Source organism: Ischnura elegans, chromosome 9 (assembly GCF_921293095.1).
Source record: "Ischnura elegans chromosome 9, ioIscEleg1.1, whole genome shotgun sequence".
In the NCBI taxonomy this organism is placed as follows: Eukaryota; Metazoa; Arthropoda; class Insecta; order Odonata; family Coenagrionidae; genus Ischnura; species Ischnura elegans.
Genome location: NC_060254.1, coordinates 54,200,526 through 54,219,149, shown reverse-complemented (window position 1 = coordinate 54,219,149; position 18,624 = coordinate 54,200,526). Strand labels below are relative to the sequence as shown.

The 18,624-nt window shown below is 37.5% G+C and overlaps 1 protein-coding gene across 1 annotated transcript in view; it reads left to right on the top strand.

The window, feature by feature from the left end:
- Positions 1–18,118, top strand: part of LOC124165365 — a 166,463-nt gene extending 148,345 nt beyond the window's left edge. Inside the window, exons 4-16 of the mRNA XM_046542741.1 lie at positions 3,439–3,770; positions 6,654–6,731; positions 7,942–8,112; positions 9,591–9,684; positions 9,820–9,948; positions 11,113–11,278; positions 11,914–11,993; positions 13,022–13,117; positions 14,985–15,114; positions 15,552–15,726; positions 16,435–16,577; positions 17,194–17,382; positions 17,521–18,118. Coding sequence (XP_046398697.1) covers positions 3,439–3,770; positions 6,654–6,731; positions 7,942–8,112; positions 9,591–9,684; positions 9,820–9,948; positions 11,113–11,278; positions 11,914–11,993; positions 13,022–13,117; positions 14,985–15,114; positions 15,552–15,726; positions 16,435–16,577; positions 17,194–17,361 — 1,762 coding nt within the window. The 3' untranslated portion in view covers positions 17,362–17,382; positions 17,521–18,118. The remainder of the gene's footprint in view (positions 1–3,438; positions 3,771–6,653; positions 6,732–7,941; positions 8,113–9,590; positions 9,685–9,819; positions 9,949–11,112; positions 11,279–11,913; positions 11,994–13,021; positions 13,118–14,984; positions 15,115–15,551; positions 15,727–16,434; positions 16,578–17,193; positions 17,383–17,520) is intronic.
- The last annotated feature ends 506 nt before the right edge of the window (positions 18,119–18,624 follow it).

Sequence of the window (18,624 nt, the reverse complement as noted above, 5' to 3'; positions counted from 1 at the left end):
AGAGTTATGAATTCGATATATCACAACATCATGTATATAAATTTCGGTTAACACCCCTAATTATATCTTATTTCCTCGAGAAACTCTGATCAATTCGTCCGTCAGCGACGCGAGTGGCGACTTTTGTAAACCCATTTAAATGCGCGGTGGGTGACAACACATTTAGAGGCCGACTTGAGGATCCTCTTTTGAAATACTCATGGCTACATGCTATACTACAAAATATTGGAAACAAGCGAATCGCTCTGCGCTCATAGCTGTGCTGCGGGCATTTTTGAAAACTGGTTAAAAAGCGACCGAAGTGGCAACAGAAATCAACGCTCTACGGAGGGTTCGTCGACATTTTTTCATGCAAGGGCCAAAAATCGATTTCCTATGGTCCGGATAGCCACAATTCTCCACGTCTCTTTACCACTACATTAATAAAATATTAAATAAACATAATTTCAAAGTGCAATAATATTTATTGGCTAAAAATTTCAACCAATCAATCAATTCGATTTTTGACGAGAGCGTCGATATTTGATTCGCGATACAATATTTTCATTAGCCACTAGGGGCCCCAAGAAATTAGCCTGCGCGCGGGTTGAAGACACTCGTTCTAAGGGATGAAAAGGGAACACCATGTGGTTCCCTTTGGTTGAATGCCTCCTACTGGAAAATGTGAAGTCATAGAAGCTTTGGAAATAGATGGTCTCTGTGATTTGGCAATCACCTTTAACGTTGAACTTCCCGTCCTTGGAAAGTCATGAAACCTGTTATGATTTCTTTCAGAGGCCTTGAGACTCATTCGACCCTAAGGAAAAAAATGAGCACTTCATCCTAACGGGATACCAATCTGTTGTGGTGGCACGAAATTCAGAAAAACAAAAGTGATACTGGTGTTCTCTCAAACTCTCTACTTTGGTCCCTATTCAAAAGGCCCTGATCATTCGCCATGAGCATATATATCATCAGCAGTTGCGCCTGGAAGTTGTTTTACTTAATCGCCCTCAGTAGACGCGACGCACAGTGGTCCGGATCCGGAAAAAAGGGGAAAAAAATAATTTTTTCGACCTTCTTGAAACTCGTTTGACTACGTCAGTAATGTAGGAAAAGATCTGGGGTATAACAGTTCATGCTTACTTTATTTATAAAAAAATTGTTTCTTTATAAAATAAATTGTTAGCTTAGATCTATTGCGTCCATTTAGCGCTATTTCTAACGTAAAAGTGCTTTTTCCGTATTTTTTCGAAAATTACGTATTTTACATTAAATTTTGGCTTGATGTGGCAAGCTATATTGGTAAACTAACTTTTTAATGTGATAATATAGACATTATACTGTCTTAAAATCTATATATCGGCATTTTAGTGATTTTGACGATTGGTGTGGAAGTAAATGAAGAGGATACAATATTTTCACAAAAATTCGAGTAAATGTTGCGTTTAAAAAATTGACGTCGATTACCGCGGCTACGTTTATATCGGTGACAAGAAAGTACTCTTTTTTTTAAAAGATATTAAGAAATAAAATATCTGCTCTTTTTCGCAAGTCGAGGTGGTCATGGGTCCAAATTACGCTTTACAAAAGAAAATATGCACGCAGCAGTACTAGTCACTGTAAACCCTTTTAAATACACGATGGATAACAGTATATATTGTGGCCGACTGTAGAATCCTCAACTGTACAACTCATGATTACAGCTTTCATGAGCGCGTCCCCCTCATCAAAGACAGAAAGGCAACGGAAACTTGAACCCAATCGCAGAGTCATCGCTGTGATGAAATTTTACCGTTCAGTTCATTCGAAACTAAATCTATCCTGTGCCTTACTTTTCTTGAATCGGCCCAAGGTCATATTTGCTTGCCTTAAAATCTCTTCCATTGACGATACCATGACCCTTTTGAAACGCGATGTTTGATATGTCGAGAATGCCACCTGCTACAGTATAATTACCCTTATATATAGGGGGGTTAGGTTTACTCTAGTCCTTCGAAACATCATTAAGGAGTAAATAATTAGGAATTCCTAAGAATTAGGAATTTATTTCAATTTGTTTTTACCTCTTACTCAGTGATTTAATCCCAAGGTTGAGTTGGACTTTTAAGGGTAAAACTCATTCTGAACTAAGCCTGAGGCGTGTGAAACCACATATTCAGGATGGGGAGCATTGTGTATATCTGGGCCACTTCGCACGTCGAGTTTTTTTGTGTTTCCGAGGACTTCACCATCAAAAACATTGGACTTAGTAGAAATTGAATAGAAATATTAGTAGAATTGAATAAAACGAAATATTTTCGTTTCGTTTCACTTGCCATTCCTTGTGATAACGCATCTTCAGGCCGACTGGGTAATCCTTTTACCCCGTACGTTAGTAATTGTACTAATATCAGGCCACCCGGCATAGCTCGGGAAGGATAGTACCCATAGAACTGGGAAAATTGTAACTTAGATTTCATGACCATATAGCATTTTTATGTTTTCTGTTTGAGCGTGTCAAAAGGTGTACCTACCCGTTAGGATGTCCAACCGCTGTTGTTGACGTTATGCAATAAAACAGAAATGATAACACGAAACTAAGGACGCGTCGGACGCAACCGAAAGTAACACTGCGGGGTTTCATCTACATCTAAATACCACCCTGCAAGCCGCCTAAAATGCGTGTGGCAGGAGGTGTTAAGGCCGTTTTACACGGTACACGGAATTGCGCAATCTGACGTACGTGCGAAGGCGCAATCAAAATTGCGTCGTGTAAAGCGGTGAATTGCTAGAACACATGCGAGAATGCGTGTATGCGAGACGGCAAAATAGCCCCTGTTCTAATTTCGTCCATGCATTCGCGCAATTCCACGCTATTTTAGAAATTAATGCAGCTCTAACCTGCGCAATTCCGTGTACCGTGTAAAACGGCCTTTAGGACAAACAGCCATTTGCACATAAAAAGACACGCTACAAAGAAATTACGACCGGCTTTTATTTAAGTCCTTTATAGTTCGGGGGAAAAAGGAATTCGCTTATACATCCGTTCGACAAAATATCTCTCTTAATATATCGCTTCTGCCGGATCTGGAAATATAGTGCGGCTTTAATATTATGTTATCCGTGTCGCTCTTAAAGATACCCATTCTCAATTGTTCAAACAATCTAAGCCTAGCGCGCAACCTCCGGGGCGGGTTTGGGAGTATGATATGCTCCTATGTATAAACTTGATCGCAATCCGTGCAGCCGTATGGAAATGCTTAGCGGACAGACAAACAGGCATCCTCTTTTATATTAATAGAATTGTGGAAAATTTCGATCTCTCTTTTCCATTAAATTATGATAGCATAAGCTTTGAGCGTGGGCAAAATAGACCGTTCGATCGAGATGCATGCTTACACTTAAATGAACATTCCTTCGTTGTGGACGTCCTGATAACAGGAACACTTTGACTCACCCTCTTTCTTTCTCTGACAGGGCGGTGACGCTGGCCGTTGTCCTTTTGATGGTCGTCGGCACTTCGTACGACCTGTGGCTGGAGTTCGCCAAGGGTCGCGTGGCGGGTGACGCAGAGTCGGGAGGGCGCCCGGAGGAGGCTGACGCGCCGGCGCCTATCCTCATGGGCGCCTACGCCTGCCCACCGCCCCACGCCGCTTCCCGCAAGGCGAGACCGGAAGCCCCTGCGCCTGAGCACACGCTCCCCCCACAGCACACCAGGGACGAGGAGGAAGGAGGGCGACGTCTCCGGAAGCTCTACTGCCTCGGACTGCCCGTCAACATCAGCCTGCCCTCGGCCATCACCGATAGAGGTACGTGGCGAGTCCACAGATCCCTTCGATCGTATGCGGCCCAAACAGCAGACAATATCCATCGAATATCTAAATAAGGTTGATAATGTAAAAAACGTTGTTATTACACGATGGATGTTTTGACAACGTTACATATATACCCTATCTGTAACATCCACGGCTAGTTTTAAGGGCCGTTTGACTCAGGGCACGTCATTGCGCAATCTGACGTACGTACGAAGGCGCAATCAAAATTGCGTCGTGTAAAGCGGAGGATTAGTAGGACACATGAGAGAATGCGTGGATCCGAGACGGTAAAATAGCCCCTGATTTTGCAATAAAATTTAAATTTATAAGTTGTAATGAAAAAAGAGACAGAGTAATATTTCACTTCCAAAAAAATTTAAGGAAAGTGCGTTCCGGCACTGATAATTTTGCCATGGCGTCACTGATTCCTTACTTACAGGATGCATTTTTATCGTTCTTCTCTCGGCTGTGTATGTTTTTCTTTTCCTAAGGTTTCACAGTCTATCCGTAGTATATTTCCAATGTGGAATTCAATGGAACAGTATGCAACGTAAAAATTTTATAGAAAATTCTTTAATAATTTCTCTCTTCTTTTCTTCCGACTACGAATGGCGATTTTTAAGCTAGTTAGGACACTCATAATTAAAAAAGTAATGATGCATTTATGATATCGAGTCTTAAATAATAGCCTTAACTAATGTAAAATAAATGAACCCGAGAACCTCCATGGCAGTCACTTGATGCATAGTGAGTGTTTCACTAAGTTCAGAAATCGCAATTCATAGGTGAATGGAATATATGTTATCATGAAAAAAAAATCTTCCACAATTAGCCAATCTCTCGTAATTTTATAGCAAATAAAACGGGAAAGTTAATGCCCACTTTTCATATGTTGGTGACGTCATTAGAGTTTCAACTCATTAACTCGGTTAGGGAGGACCGCTTATTGATCGGAGGAATCACTTACGAGAGTGTGAACAACAAATAACCAAGCTAGACCGCTGTGCAAGGCCTAAGGGTAGATGAGACGCTGGAAGCCGCCCGGCATGATTTTGTGACCTCTTCGCGAAAGCGTTAAAGCCGTCGTTTTCGCTGCAAATAGCTCGAGGAGTAGGCTTAGGTTCTAAAAACGGAAAAATATGGGTATTTTTACCTTTCAATCTCTATCATAATCACCAATAAAAAAATTGATCCCTTTGTCAGAGTGAAATCCTTTCCTATTTGCGCGAATGAATTTCTACCGTAATTGAAAATGTTTAAAAAAATTACACAGTAATCTTCTATATTATTTCTACTGTATACATACCTTTTTCTCAACTTATACGCAACCTAACTCTACAAACGAGGTACCAAAATGCACAGAATTCATCAGAGAACATGCGACAGCATATCTTACTTCCTAAATATTGCTATTGTTTCCTAAAATTAGTTTTTAAATAATTAAAAAAAACGGTAAATATTCCTGACGTTAACGGCGCACAAACTGATACATTTGTTCATTTTCAACAATATCTCGCATTCTTTAAATAACTTTCATCAAAATGCGGCTGATTCCACATTTAAGTCTTCTGTTGATACGTAAGTATGAGTCATCATGTGCGTTTAACAGAGGATAGTGTAATTACTTCCAATGTTGTGTTTAAAGAGGTCCTCTGACCTCAATTTGTACATGAACATTCCAATTAAATTTGTACATAGGACCCTACCTTTTTTTTCTACATTTTAAAATTAGAAACGCGCCTATCCCTCTGTGGACCTGCATTGAAAAGAGCGGGGGAAGCCACGGGGAAGCCCGCTGGGAGCGGGCGCATCACGCTCGTGTTTCCAATTGCTCATCCACACTTGGTGCCTTCGAACGTAAAGTTATTTAATCTAGATCAGGGGTCTTCAACCTTTCTTAATGCTAGGGCTAAAAATCGATTTCACATCTCCCGAAGGACCAAAATGTTCTATGTCACTTTACCACCACATCAATAAAATTAAATAAAAATAATTTCAAAGTATAACAATTTTTATTGGTTAAAAATTTCAATCAATCAATGCGATTTTTGACATCGTTTATTTTTGACGAGTGTGTCGATATTTGGTTTCATTTTTGTCGTTGAAAGTATTTTCTTTAGCCTCTAAGGGCCGCAGAAATTAGCCGGCGGGCTGCGTATGGCTCGGGGGCCACGAGTCGAAGAACCTCGATGTAGATGATTATTATCATGTACTGATGTGAAATCAATTAAGATGAAATAATTTTTTGGAATCCAAGTACGAATGTTTTCTTTTTTAGAATACCTACTTCACTCTTTAAATAATACTTCCCATTTATATTTCGTTGATAATATGTAATGTCTAAAGAAATATTTTGCAAGACGAAGACCGATCTGTCCGTCGCGATTGGGAGCCTGCAGGTTAGGCAGTCCACCTTACACGCACGACGTCGCGCTCTGGCTCTTATAACCAGGGGCGCAGCCAAGAATTAAGGCTAGGGGGGGTTTAGGCGCAACTAATACTTTGGGGTGCGGGGTATTGCATACCCACCAGGGTAAGCAGGAGTTGCGGGGGCCCTCCTCCAGAAAATCTTAACATTTATGGTTCAAAATGGCAAGTTTTACAGCTTTCTGAGGGATATTTGATTAATCATAACACTATTCTATAATTAATACTGATCCAATGTAAGTAAAATGGATTAAACTCAAAAATTTCTCTGAGCTCTGGGGGGGTTTTGTCCCCCAAAACCCCCCCTCGCTGCGCCACTGCTTATAACTATCGAAATCGCTGGGCTCTTAACAATTTCAACTTTGCGGGGCAGACCAATTCTCTGAATGCGCTCACTTCTACTGCAGGACGAGCTTCCTAATCTATTTCTTTTTTCTTTTCGTAAAATAGGAGATAAAGGTTGCCCAAATGTGATGTACCATCCCAAAGATGATACCAGCTCTATTGGAGGCTATTCAGACATTGTTGGTAAGTTTTTTTATATTATAATATGTTATTTCTATGCTCTAAAATACATGTCACTACGAAATGGTTGAATTTAAAGTCATTACTCATGAAATCCAGTAACTATCAATTGATATGTGTGTGTGTGGGACAAAGATTAGTAATTTTTTTACTCATGTATGGTTTGAAATGTTGAATTTGTTGTGGCTAGCTGTAATGTTTCTCTCTTTTCTCTCTCCCTTTTGATCTCTCTGATGATAGTCTCTCGTTTGATGGAAACTATATCTTTTCTGTTGAGATGCTGCCTGTAGAGGTTCAAGCATTTTATTGTGGAAGATAAACAGGGGGGGGGGGGCAACTTACAAAAAATATTGGGGGGGGGGGCAAACTGGGAATCTTGCCCCGGGAAATTTTATAAGCAGTGAGTTTTAAGTTTTTTTGACATTTTAGAAGAGACATATGATCGACATTAGAACCCTGATAACTCGAATCTTGATGTCTGGACACTCTGGGTAAAATCGACAAGCCTGAAACATTTTTCCCTCCACTCACAACGAATTTTTGAGGGGGCTCGGGCCCCCTCAGGCCCCATGGAGTTGGCGCCACTGAAGATAAATCATGTAAAGATAAGATGCGGGATTCAAAGATTTGGTCATATGTCAAAAACTTCATGCATTTGAGCCAGATCAAATCCATGATTTAAAGATTCTATTACCAATTTTGTGGGTTTCTGCGGCAGTAGCTGAGAGTTTACAGTTTAATTAAAGGTATATTTTTGCATTTGCTCGAAGGAAATCAGAGAGAAATCTGGATAAAGAAGGAATTACCTAATCTAAAATATTCAATGTGCTGATAAACTGAGGATTCAGATCAAATGTCAATTAGGAGAATCAATTTCTGGTATCAAATTTAGATTCTGAAAAATACTTGTTTGTAATCTATTCATCCTCATAATCAGTTTACTTGCTGTTTAACATGAAGTTTGAGAAAAAGGAGATGACAATTTATAGTTTGCAGTAAAACAATAAAACTTAAATGTCTATAAGTCTAAATGCCACTTTTTAAGTTTATTTTTTCTCACTATTTTTAAAATTAGATATACTATTCCTTTTATCTTCTTGACATATTCTGAAAAAATCTAACCAGATGTACTTTTGTGTACGGATAGTTAAATTATTTTTATTATGAAGTGGCTCATGGTATCACATCCAGAGTAATGCTTTCATTTTTTCAGCTGGATTGGCATCAGAGACAGCTCTCTCCTTCTCCATCCGGAGAAACTTGGCATCCATCACAGACCAAACGGTTGGTTCTGACACCCTGCCCACGCTGCATGGACTCCGCTTCCTAAGTATGCTCTGGGTCATCCTGGGACACACATGCCTTGTCGCCTTTAAGTACTCAGGTAAGCATTCAGTTTTCTTAAGCTCTTAATGCAACATATGTGGCAAAATGTAAATGAGTGTGTATATTATTGAGTATTTAATTAATGGAAATGCATAGATATATCTGTAGAAAGAAGGAATTAATAAAAATATGCAATGCACCGATAAACTGATGATTCAGATCAAATCATTGGCATTAAATTTCAGTCCAGAAAAAGTAGAATAAATTTTCTTGTACCTTTGACCCTTTCTTGTTATACATTAACCCTTTTGCTGCTTCAATAGATTTTTCATCGGTTCCATTATTTTGCCTATTATCCAGAAAAAAATGAATTGAATCATTCATTTGACGTCGCTGAATGTCGCCGCATGAATGGACGTAGTTCCGCTAGAATTTCGAGCAGATGACAGCACCTACGACCGAAGGGAGGGTTTTTCGAAAATGTAGATATTTACCCGCATGTCGTGTTGAAAGGAAAAGTTTTTTGAAAGTCGTGGAATATCCCCGCATGTCGCAGGCAATAACCATAATGTTTTTTGCGGGTATTCCCGCTTGTAGCAGCGAAAGGGTTAAGGTACTTAAGTCTGAATGGGTATGCACTGAATGTGTTAATTAACACATTCAGCGTGAAGTACATCAATTGATGTGGTCCCGTCCAAGCCGAGATAGGAGGCATGTCAATGGACGTGCTGTGCCAGTCGGGCCGGGAGCCCTTTCTTCGCCTCCGTACGTGACTAATATCCACTTCCAAGTCTTCCAATCGTGTGCATGACCTTAAGCAAGCTTCCCTCTTTCATTCCCAGCATAAGCTTCATAAGCTTTACCCATTCCCAGCATAAGTTTCATAAGCTTTACCCTGACTCACCTCTTCACTGCATTCATACCAATGCACAAGACTGAGGGGTTATTCGTTATTTCGCAATGAAAATCATCACACTCAAAGAGCTTTTTTATCTTCAAATTAACCTTTCAGAGAGGAGTAATTCATTGCTTGAGGCAACTATGATTACTTGATAGATATGAATTGTTACCTACTTTGGGAGTGAGCCTTTGAAAGTGAGCCATTACTCATGGACACTGATTGAACCTTTACTCAATATTGATAGTTGGCTAAATCTGCACGTAATCAACAGGCCTTTATCCTGGTTTTCTCTTATGCACTCAAGCAGTTTTGCTTGAAATTGATAAATTTAAATGAATATTCTTTGCATTTGGTATCATATGAAACAGAAAATTATGGGAAAACTAAATTCATAATTGTTTCATAATAGATCTATGTCTTTTGAAAACCTTAGTCAGAATTGTTATATTTTTTGGATTGAAAGTTGCCTGCAAGCTTAAGGAAATGTATTTTGGAAAAATGAAATGAAGGTGATTATTTCAGTGAAGCATAAAAATATGTAATTGACTTTTGTTGACTGCCATAATAAAAGGGTTTACAGGACATGCAAAATCATTTATTTAGAAGATTAACCAATAACTCATTTATTTTTCCAGATAATATGGCTTATCGAGGTGTGGTAGAGAAAGAGTTTTTCTTCCAAACTATCTCAAATGCAGCATTTTCAGTCGACACATTCTTCTTCATCAGGTAAGGAAGTGTCAGAATTCTCAATGAACCATATTAGTAAATTTACACATTTTTTTCTATAGTCATAGAAATATTTTATTCTGTTATTAATGATAAGTCATGCTCATGCTTCATTTACACTTTTCTTCTTTCCAGTGGACTGCTAGTATCTTTCCTGTACTTCCGAACGACATCCAAATTAGATGTAAAACAACTGACAAGGGCAACAGGGGCCAAATCAAACATGCTGCAATTCATTGGTCTTATGGCTTATCGATTCGGAAGGTGATATCATTAAAAAATATTTTTGAAATTAGGTATTTAAGAAACTTAGTGCAGTACCATATAGATAGTAGCAATTGCTTTTAGGGACTTCAACTGACAATGAGTAGAAAATGAAATTATTGATTGAACTTTGTCAAATTGGAAATGGAAATTTTGAGGCGATACTGTCATCAATTATTTATTCACTTCAAAGCTACTTTGAGCACATGCTTTTTATTTTTTTATAATATTAATTTATGATCACATTTATTGAATGGTTAAAATAAAATTGTTCCCAAATAACTTTACAAGATTTTTTCGGACTAAAAAGAAAATTTTTCTGTAAAAGATAAAAATTTTCTCTAATTCACCATTTAAATTAATTTTGAAATTGGCAATTTCTCCTTGTCTCCATTTGAATAATTTTTGCAGTTCACTATTTTTTTCAGCAAAGTTAACCATATTTCCTTGGCATCAGTCATTTATTGTAACTTTAATGATGGAGTTTCTTTCTTATATTGATATACAGGTATTTGTCAACACTTCATAAATACAATTGCCATTTATTTTTACTGCGGGGCAGCTTTGATAAAATGTGGACTGTCTTAAATACCATCAAATTCACTGACCTTTGCATCTGCTAATTGGTAGCATTTATAAACAAGAGACGTACTGGATTCAACTTTCTTTTTGTTGGCATTGAATGCATCAGACATGATAAACTGAATATTATTGTCCTAGAAAAGTTGTAAAAGTTACTTTCAGGATTTATTTTTTAATGATATCGGATTATGACTTCAAAAACAAATATTATATCCATGACTTTCAGCGTGCCAGTCAATTAGATGCTACATACCATTCATTTACCATTTCTCGAATCAGTAATCTTTATTGTCTCTAAATTTGCCCCAATTTTTAATCTGATTAGATTCATCAAAATGCAGTGTATCTGAAGTGAATTGATTTTAAAGCGCTTAAAATTAATATGTACTTGAAAAATTTATTAAGGCGTGCAATGATAGTGTACATTTTTTATGTTTTATTGTGATATTTTGCTACGTAAAGTTTTGCTACGTATGTTTATGCATTACTCTAACTAACATTCTAACATCATATATATTGTATCTTTTATAATTCAACACCTTTTTCTTATGGTTTATTCTTTCATCTACATTCAACTTGAAGATTGACTGCTCCATATCTTTTCGTGCTCGGAGTTGTGGAAGTTACCATGAAGTTTTTCTACCATAATTCAGTGTTTGAGCCTCCAACATTGGACCACATCAACTGCCCAAAGTATTGGTGGAGAAATATACTGTACATAAACACACTTTTCCCAGTAAAGGACATGGTGAGAGCTAACCTTCTGGAAAAATTTATAATGCATTATTTTATCTGGTTGATTTGATATTTTTTATGTGGGCTTGCAGTGGTGGATACATTTATTTCAATCGATTTTATTCAATAATAAGTCTTAAAAATAATAATACCCTCTCTGCTGGGGAAAGGATAGAAAATAATGTTGGGAAATAAGTTCAGCTATGACTCATAACCAAGGCAGTCAGAAGGATAGAGTAGAAATAACAAAATTTTGTCAAAATTTATGTCCTAAAGAGGATTTTTCCCAATTAAATGTTTTCCTGAAAAATTTCCAGTGATAGGTAATTTTTTATAGCAAAGCCAAACTATGGTTGCACGTGAGTTGGATTGCAAAGATTGCACTGCATGTAAAAAGAACCAATTATGATTTTTAAAGGTGAGAGTTACATAGACAGTCTTAAGTCATTCTCTGGAAAAATAGATTTCCTCATGGACACTTTCAGTTTTAAGCCCAGAAATGTTTGAAAACAATTTTAAATTCAATCTTCTCTGGTGTGAACCTTTTTTCCTTGAGCCTTTTCACTTTGAGGGAGGTTAAATGATTTCAACTGTACAGCTACCACACCATGTACCTAACTATGTAACATTAAACTCTCTCTCTTTCAGTGTATGCTTTGGAGTTGGTATTTGGCAGATGACACGCAGTTCTATGCTCTTGGAATCATAATTCTTATTTTAGCCGTAAGGTAAGTGATGACAAAACATGAATTTTATCAGTAAACTTGATTGAATTGCATCCGTAGATAGGAAGCATTCATTCCCAGATGTTTAGTGAGGTAGGATTCATTGTCAATCAGTTTCATTATTCTGAAAATGGAAGATGAAAATAAGACACAAACAAGATATGAAACTGTACGTGTGAAATTGAAGAATAAGATACTTGCTAGATATCTTCTTCTGATATTACGTATTTCACAAGTTTCTTGGCCTAATTAATGGGGATTGGTCCTCTAATATATATAGTCTAATATGAACAATATAACATCTGGTATCTACCTCCTCACAAAGTTAGCCTTCATTGTCTACCTCAAAACCTTGAGTCTAGTACATATTTCATTCCAACATTCAATCTCATTTATTATATGCCATTATGTTTCTTGGGACAGGATAGTCTTATCAAAAGGGCATTTCTTCTGAAAAATCAGGCCCTAAATGCCATGCCGTAACTCCTTTCCTATGCTCCTGACAGACCCTTATTCTAAAAGCATACCCTAGTCATGCTTTTTTACTCTAAAGCATCAATTGTGCTTTAATTATCAAACTTTACACTAACCTCTTCTTAAATGACCAAATACACTCATGCATACCTCTCAAAAGTAATACCATTCATGTCAATTATCATTCCCTCTCACTTCCTCAAAGAGGTCCACACAATACTGCATCAGCAGCAACATTAACAAAATCTCTTTTGAAAGGAAAGCTATTCATCATAACTCTAGAAAAGTTGAAGAACTTACTAAAAAGGAGAGCATGCTTTCAGCATAATGAAATTCTTGGAATGTAGTTTTATTATCATTCTGTTACAAAATGTATCTCGACATTTTTATATTTGAATATTTCTGTGCATTACTTAATAACTTTACGGAAAATTATCATTTCCTATAATTTACATATCCTCTCCTCATAATATGCTTTGGCAACAGTTTGGATTGTATTGTTAAAATGTTTTCATTGCACAAAAGACTAAGCTTAATCGTTTTTTTCTTTCCAACAGCCATTTTCGCCTAGCAGCAGTCACCACAGCCACATTCCTTATAAGTTCCTGGTGCACGACTGCCTTCATTGCCTTCCAGAATAACCATGTTCCTAGGTCAGTCAAAGTGAATTTTATCTCCATTATTTGCATGGACATGTCTAGGTGTTATGCTAACCTTATATTGAGCCTAGTTGCACAATGAGGTTATTCACTTTGACTCAAAATATGTAGTACCTATGCATTATATGAATTTTGTATATGGAAGCTAAAGATGAGTTAAGATGGAAAAATTATCTTGTCTTCTTCATTCACGTATTCTCTTATAAGTTTAAAATTAAAATAATGTGAAAGTTGCCGCTGACTAATTGCTGACTTCATTAGAGGTCTGGTTCATCAAGAATTCATTGAGGGCAGTGGCGGATCTGGGGGGGGGGGGGGGGTCATCAGGAGATATAGCCCCCATCATTGGTTTGAAACACACACTAGATGAAATCAAAATTTTTGGGAGTTGCCACTTTGTGCAAAAGTATTTATGTAGTTATATTTTCCAATGTATTTATGTTCCTACTTTATTGAATTGAAATACAAATTAGCTCTATACTTAACCCTTTCGTGCCGGACCTTCGTTGAGGGAAATTCTTCCTCAATACGAGTCTCTTTAAAGTTTTCTTTACTCCACTGTACGAAGCTTTTTCGCATCGACTGAAGGTAGTGGTTCCCTCCCTAACCATTTTTAGACCCAACTCAGTGGGGCGCCGATCCCTTTCCTCGGCCTCTGTCCCAGGCCCTTGAGGGATTAAAAGCCCCTTCCTAGGACGAGTCCGCGGTCAACTGGCTAAAATATTAATGCAAAATATATGCAAATATTTGTAGTTCGCATTGATTTTTTACATTCAAAATTAATTTTGTGTTTTTTTACTGAGCATGCAGAAATTTTAAACGAAGTTCTAACGTTGATATAGACGGATTTAGTATATTTACTAGTTGGTCTATAACTCCGTTGATATTAACGTTAGAATTTTGTTTGACATTTCCATGTGGTCAGCAAAAAAAGACACATCCATTTATAGCAATAGATATCAAAAGTAAGCAACAAATATAATTTTGGAAAACACACTGCAAATAACAGTAGTTGACCGCATGGAGAGGATAAGAAAGGGTCGACCTGAGCGGCCGAAGATGGGACTGGGCTCGCGCTAAGGCGTATCACGAGGAGCGACCGCGTCCGTGGGTCTATTGTGTCCGCCACGGTCACTTTTTTCGACCTGTGCCGCACAGGCGTGGCATTCGTTGCTTAGGTTAGGAAAATTAACGCCGCACAGGTGTGGCATTCGTTGTTTATGGAAGAAAATCCTCGCCGCACAGGTGTGGCATTCGGTGCGAAAGGGTTAAGGCTTATTTTACATGCTTTTGGTATGTTACAATCCAGTGGCAGATCCAGAGAGGGGCTACATGCCTCCCCTTGGATATCCAATTTCCTTTAGATAGAATCATAATTTTGTTCAGACCCCCACTACTGCTGGGAGGTCACCCCCATTTAGATCCCAGGTCAATCATATTATAGCCTCAGCACAGAGTGGCGAGAAAGGGAAATATCTTTGTACTTGAGAGATGTTTAATTTTGGTAGAATAGCTTAATTCGAAATATGACCCTGGTTTCCAAGAGTGGGGCATTGCAAATCACTTCAAAATATATGATCACTTCCAAAATTTGAAAATGTACCAACAAGGATGACATAGAATTACTTCATAAATACCCAATATTAGATGTGAAGCAGTATTTTGAATTATCTGTACCACCTAGCATGCAATTTCTCATGTAGTTTTTTGGGAACTACCCACTGCATCAAATTAGGCGGTATTTCAAATTAACAGGGTGTGATTATTGACATTTTCCTGTAATAAGGTGTTACCTTTGTGACTCAAATGTTTTTAAGTGATTCGAACATAATTAATTTTCTCTTTCATGCACCCATATCAGTGTCAATGACCCATTAGCACTCTTTGACAAGATTTATGATAAGCCATGGACAAGACTGGGACCATACCTTGTGGGAATGTCTGTTGGATGGATATTGTTCAAGACTAACTGCAGAATACGAATGCACTTGGTAAGTTCCCACATACGAAGAAGGTTTGCTAGGAATGATAGATAATGTAATTCATCCAAGAGTTGGTTCCAAGGCCTGCTGGGTCAGCTAAAGGTTGTGATTATTATCATCATCATTTCAACTGTAGACCCATGGATTGAATGACTTCGCTGGAGTCGAGAATGTTTACATCATATAACAACTCCTTCCCTATTGTCTTTGTATTCTGACAATTAGTGAAGACAGTGGAAATAACATATTCATGAAATATATAATAACTTATGCACTGTCCTGAGATGCTAATGTTGCTATCGTGCGTTTTTTCTCAATAATGTATATCAGTCATACAACCACTTTCTCTTCAAATTGGCAAGATCTCCTTTGCCGTTAAATAAATTAAAAGATCTGAATTACAATGATATTTTGTTTTTTAAGGCTAATAATTTTGAATTTTCTAGGGAGCAGTGGCTGCCGGCTGGACCTTGAGTTCGTTGTGCCTCCTTTCCTTGCTCTACGGTCTGTACGGCACAAATTTGTCCCCAGGGACTGCGGCTGCGTATTCTTCCTTGAGCCACACTGCATGGGCCCTAGCCATGGCTTGGGTGGTCATTGCATGCTCAACAGGATATGGAGGCAAGTACATACATAAGCAGGTGCAATTTTCAGGAAATGCTGCATTGAGAGCCTATATTGTTTGCTGTCAGTCAATGAAGCATTGTTCGATGAGCATATTTTGAAATGTAAATTCATCCAAACCGTAAAACAAAATTCATTTAAAAAATTCAGTATCTGAAATGGAAAGCAGGTAATGCCAAAAAAATCTTCCCCATTTTGCCATTCTCTGGAAAGTTTAAAATAAAACTCAAAAGTTGACACCCACTCTTTATGAGTTGGTGATGTCATAAGAGTTCTGGTTGATTAACTCCTTCATTATGGCCTTTCAATTGAGGAAAGGAATCATTAGTAAGAGACTAAGCAACAATTAACTGTGTGAGGGCAAAAAGCAGCTGAGAAGCGGTGACCGGCTCTCCAAGAGTTCATGGCATCATCAACTTCTCTGCAAAAGGGTTAATGACGTGTATTTTTAGCCACGAATTTTAAAATACAAATGTAAAAATATGAATTTTTTTTAACTCTAACACAGTCAAGAATAAAAAATTTGATGAATGAGTCCTGTGTCATGAAAATGACATATGCGTGGGTTCTTAGGGTGAAGTCCATAAAACTTAATACGTAATCTCGGCCTCATCTCTTATTACAAGCAATACATCCTCTCATCTTTTTTGTTCATCCTGAAACATCCCTGTTAACAATCCTCATGATGCCTTATCTTCATTTCAGGATGGGTGAATTCTCTCTTATCATGGAGCCCATTGTATCCTTTCAGTAGAGTGACATATTGTGCCTATCTTGTGCACCCCTTAGTGATTAGGTTAACAGCCATGAACATGGACAGCCCTTTGCATCTTGGGAAAGACAACATCGTGAGTAAATCAATGACAAGTTACTGGTGGAATGCATATTTAAATTATTTTTGCTACCAAAGAAATAATTATATGCCTTGTTCAGCATTTAATCTGATTACTTTTCAAAGTTTATCTTTGTGGAATATTTTGATACTAGATCCTAACATTTCACCTCTGTTTATGCATTAGGTAATGCATAAACAGAGGTGAAATCGACATTAATTGCCGTAAGGAAAATTTCTCTTAGCACATAAACTGAACCAAGGGCTTTTGCCTTTCTGGGCCAATGTGCAAACCAAAACTGTATCCGAGTTCTTTGATTCCTGTGGCAATTTATTGAGGCTTACGGCAAAAGAAATCCAAAAGTATAGTTTGATTTGCGGTCCAGGGAAATTTTTCCCGTGACAATCAATGACTAAGTTTATCGTTGCTCGCATGGGTAAACATAGGTGTTTGGAGAGGAATTTATTCCTCAGTAACTGCCTCCTCTATCTCATGCTTCATAAGGAAATTCATGGAATGCCTTCTGTGTCAAAATATTACTGAATTTTCCATTGTTTCTCTAACAATGATTGGTCTGTTTCAGATTGAATTTTCAGTTGTTTATCTAATGGTTAATTGGCCTCTCTTTCAGACTATCATTTATCTTGGAAATGTTGTCGCATCATACGTGCTTTCATTCATGGTGTCACTGGCATTTGAGGCACCAGCTGTTGCTCTCTTGAAAATCCTTCACCCCAGGCGCCACAAAACAGACACTGAACAGCCCCAGCCTCACTACATCGATCCCTCTGTCGGGTGAAACTTCCTATTGAAAGGAAAGGTGAGTGCATGTTCTATCCTTTATTGAAAAGTCAAGCTTTATCACAGAGAAGACTGTCTATCATAAAAAGTCGGCAAAACTTTCTACATTACCTCAAAAGATCAATCAAATAAGACTTCGTGTATCTTTATTTTTCAGGATTTTATAATTCTGGTTCAGAGTCTTGTCCCTGGAAAGCAAGGATGTGTTCCCAATTTTACTCAGCTACATTCATGGTTCATAGGATGTAACTGATGTGTTGAAGGATATACTGTAAATAATGTAATAAATATAATCATATATTTTTATTTATATTTTTGTTATGCAAATAGACAGCAAGGATGTTGAGCACAGGAATATGAAGATGAGTGTGCGCTGGATTGATTGAAAAAGTGTTTATGTGGATACGTTCTCTGGATTTTATTGGTTGCTATGTTGCACAAACACGTTCTCTGCTTTTAAGACTGAGTAATCTCTTACTAGTGCCAACAGTTAAAGTGGATTATCCTGCAAATACATCATGTGAGAATATAAAAAATGTGATAATGACCTGTACTCAAAATCTTACTCTCGGCAATGAGTGAAAGATTCCAACAACTTCAGATTGTAAACAACAGCAACATCTGTTGTGACTGCAAAGGTGTTCACTGAGGATGTAGAAGTTTCGCATAATGAGATGGAATCAATATTTCTGTATGTGTCCTTGACTGAAATTTGTAATTTTGAATTTAAAAAAATAAACCTTGGCACTTTTTTATCAAATCTATTTCTTTGAGCCTTAGATTTAGGTTATAATCTTTTCACAGATAAAAGACCTGCACATACTAGGGGACCCTGTGGTGCTGAGCTGGTAAGAGTAATTCTCAATTACTCGTGGAGTGAAACCCATGCCAGATAAGCAAAATCTGTAGTAGGGATGAATTTTTAATAATATATGCGAAAACTTTTTTTTACAGCATCAACCTAGTCACCATGGAAAGGCTTGCAAATTCCTATGACCACTAGATCTCAAATGGCAATACTTCTCAGTTATCTCCTCCGTTAGGGGTACCCATTCTATGTAGGTTTAAGATTAGAACATTATGAATTATATTAGATGACACGTTATTTCAGGACATTTTCATGAAATGATATTGAGACCACTTCACCTAATTGCACATAATTAAACTTCAAAACTTAAACTCAGTAAGTTAGAGAAAATATGTTAAATTTAGAGTAAGAATTAAATAATTACAAAAATAAATAGTAAGTTGGGAGGGAAAA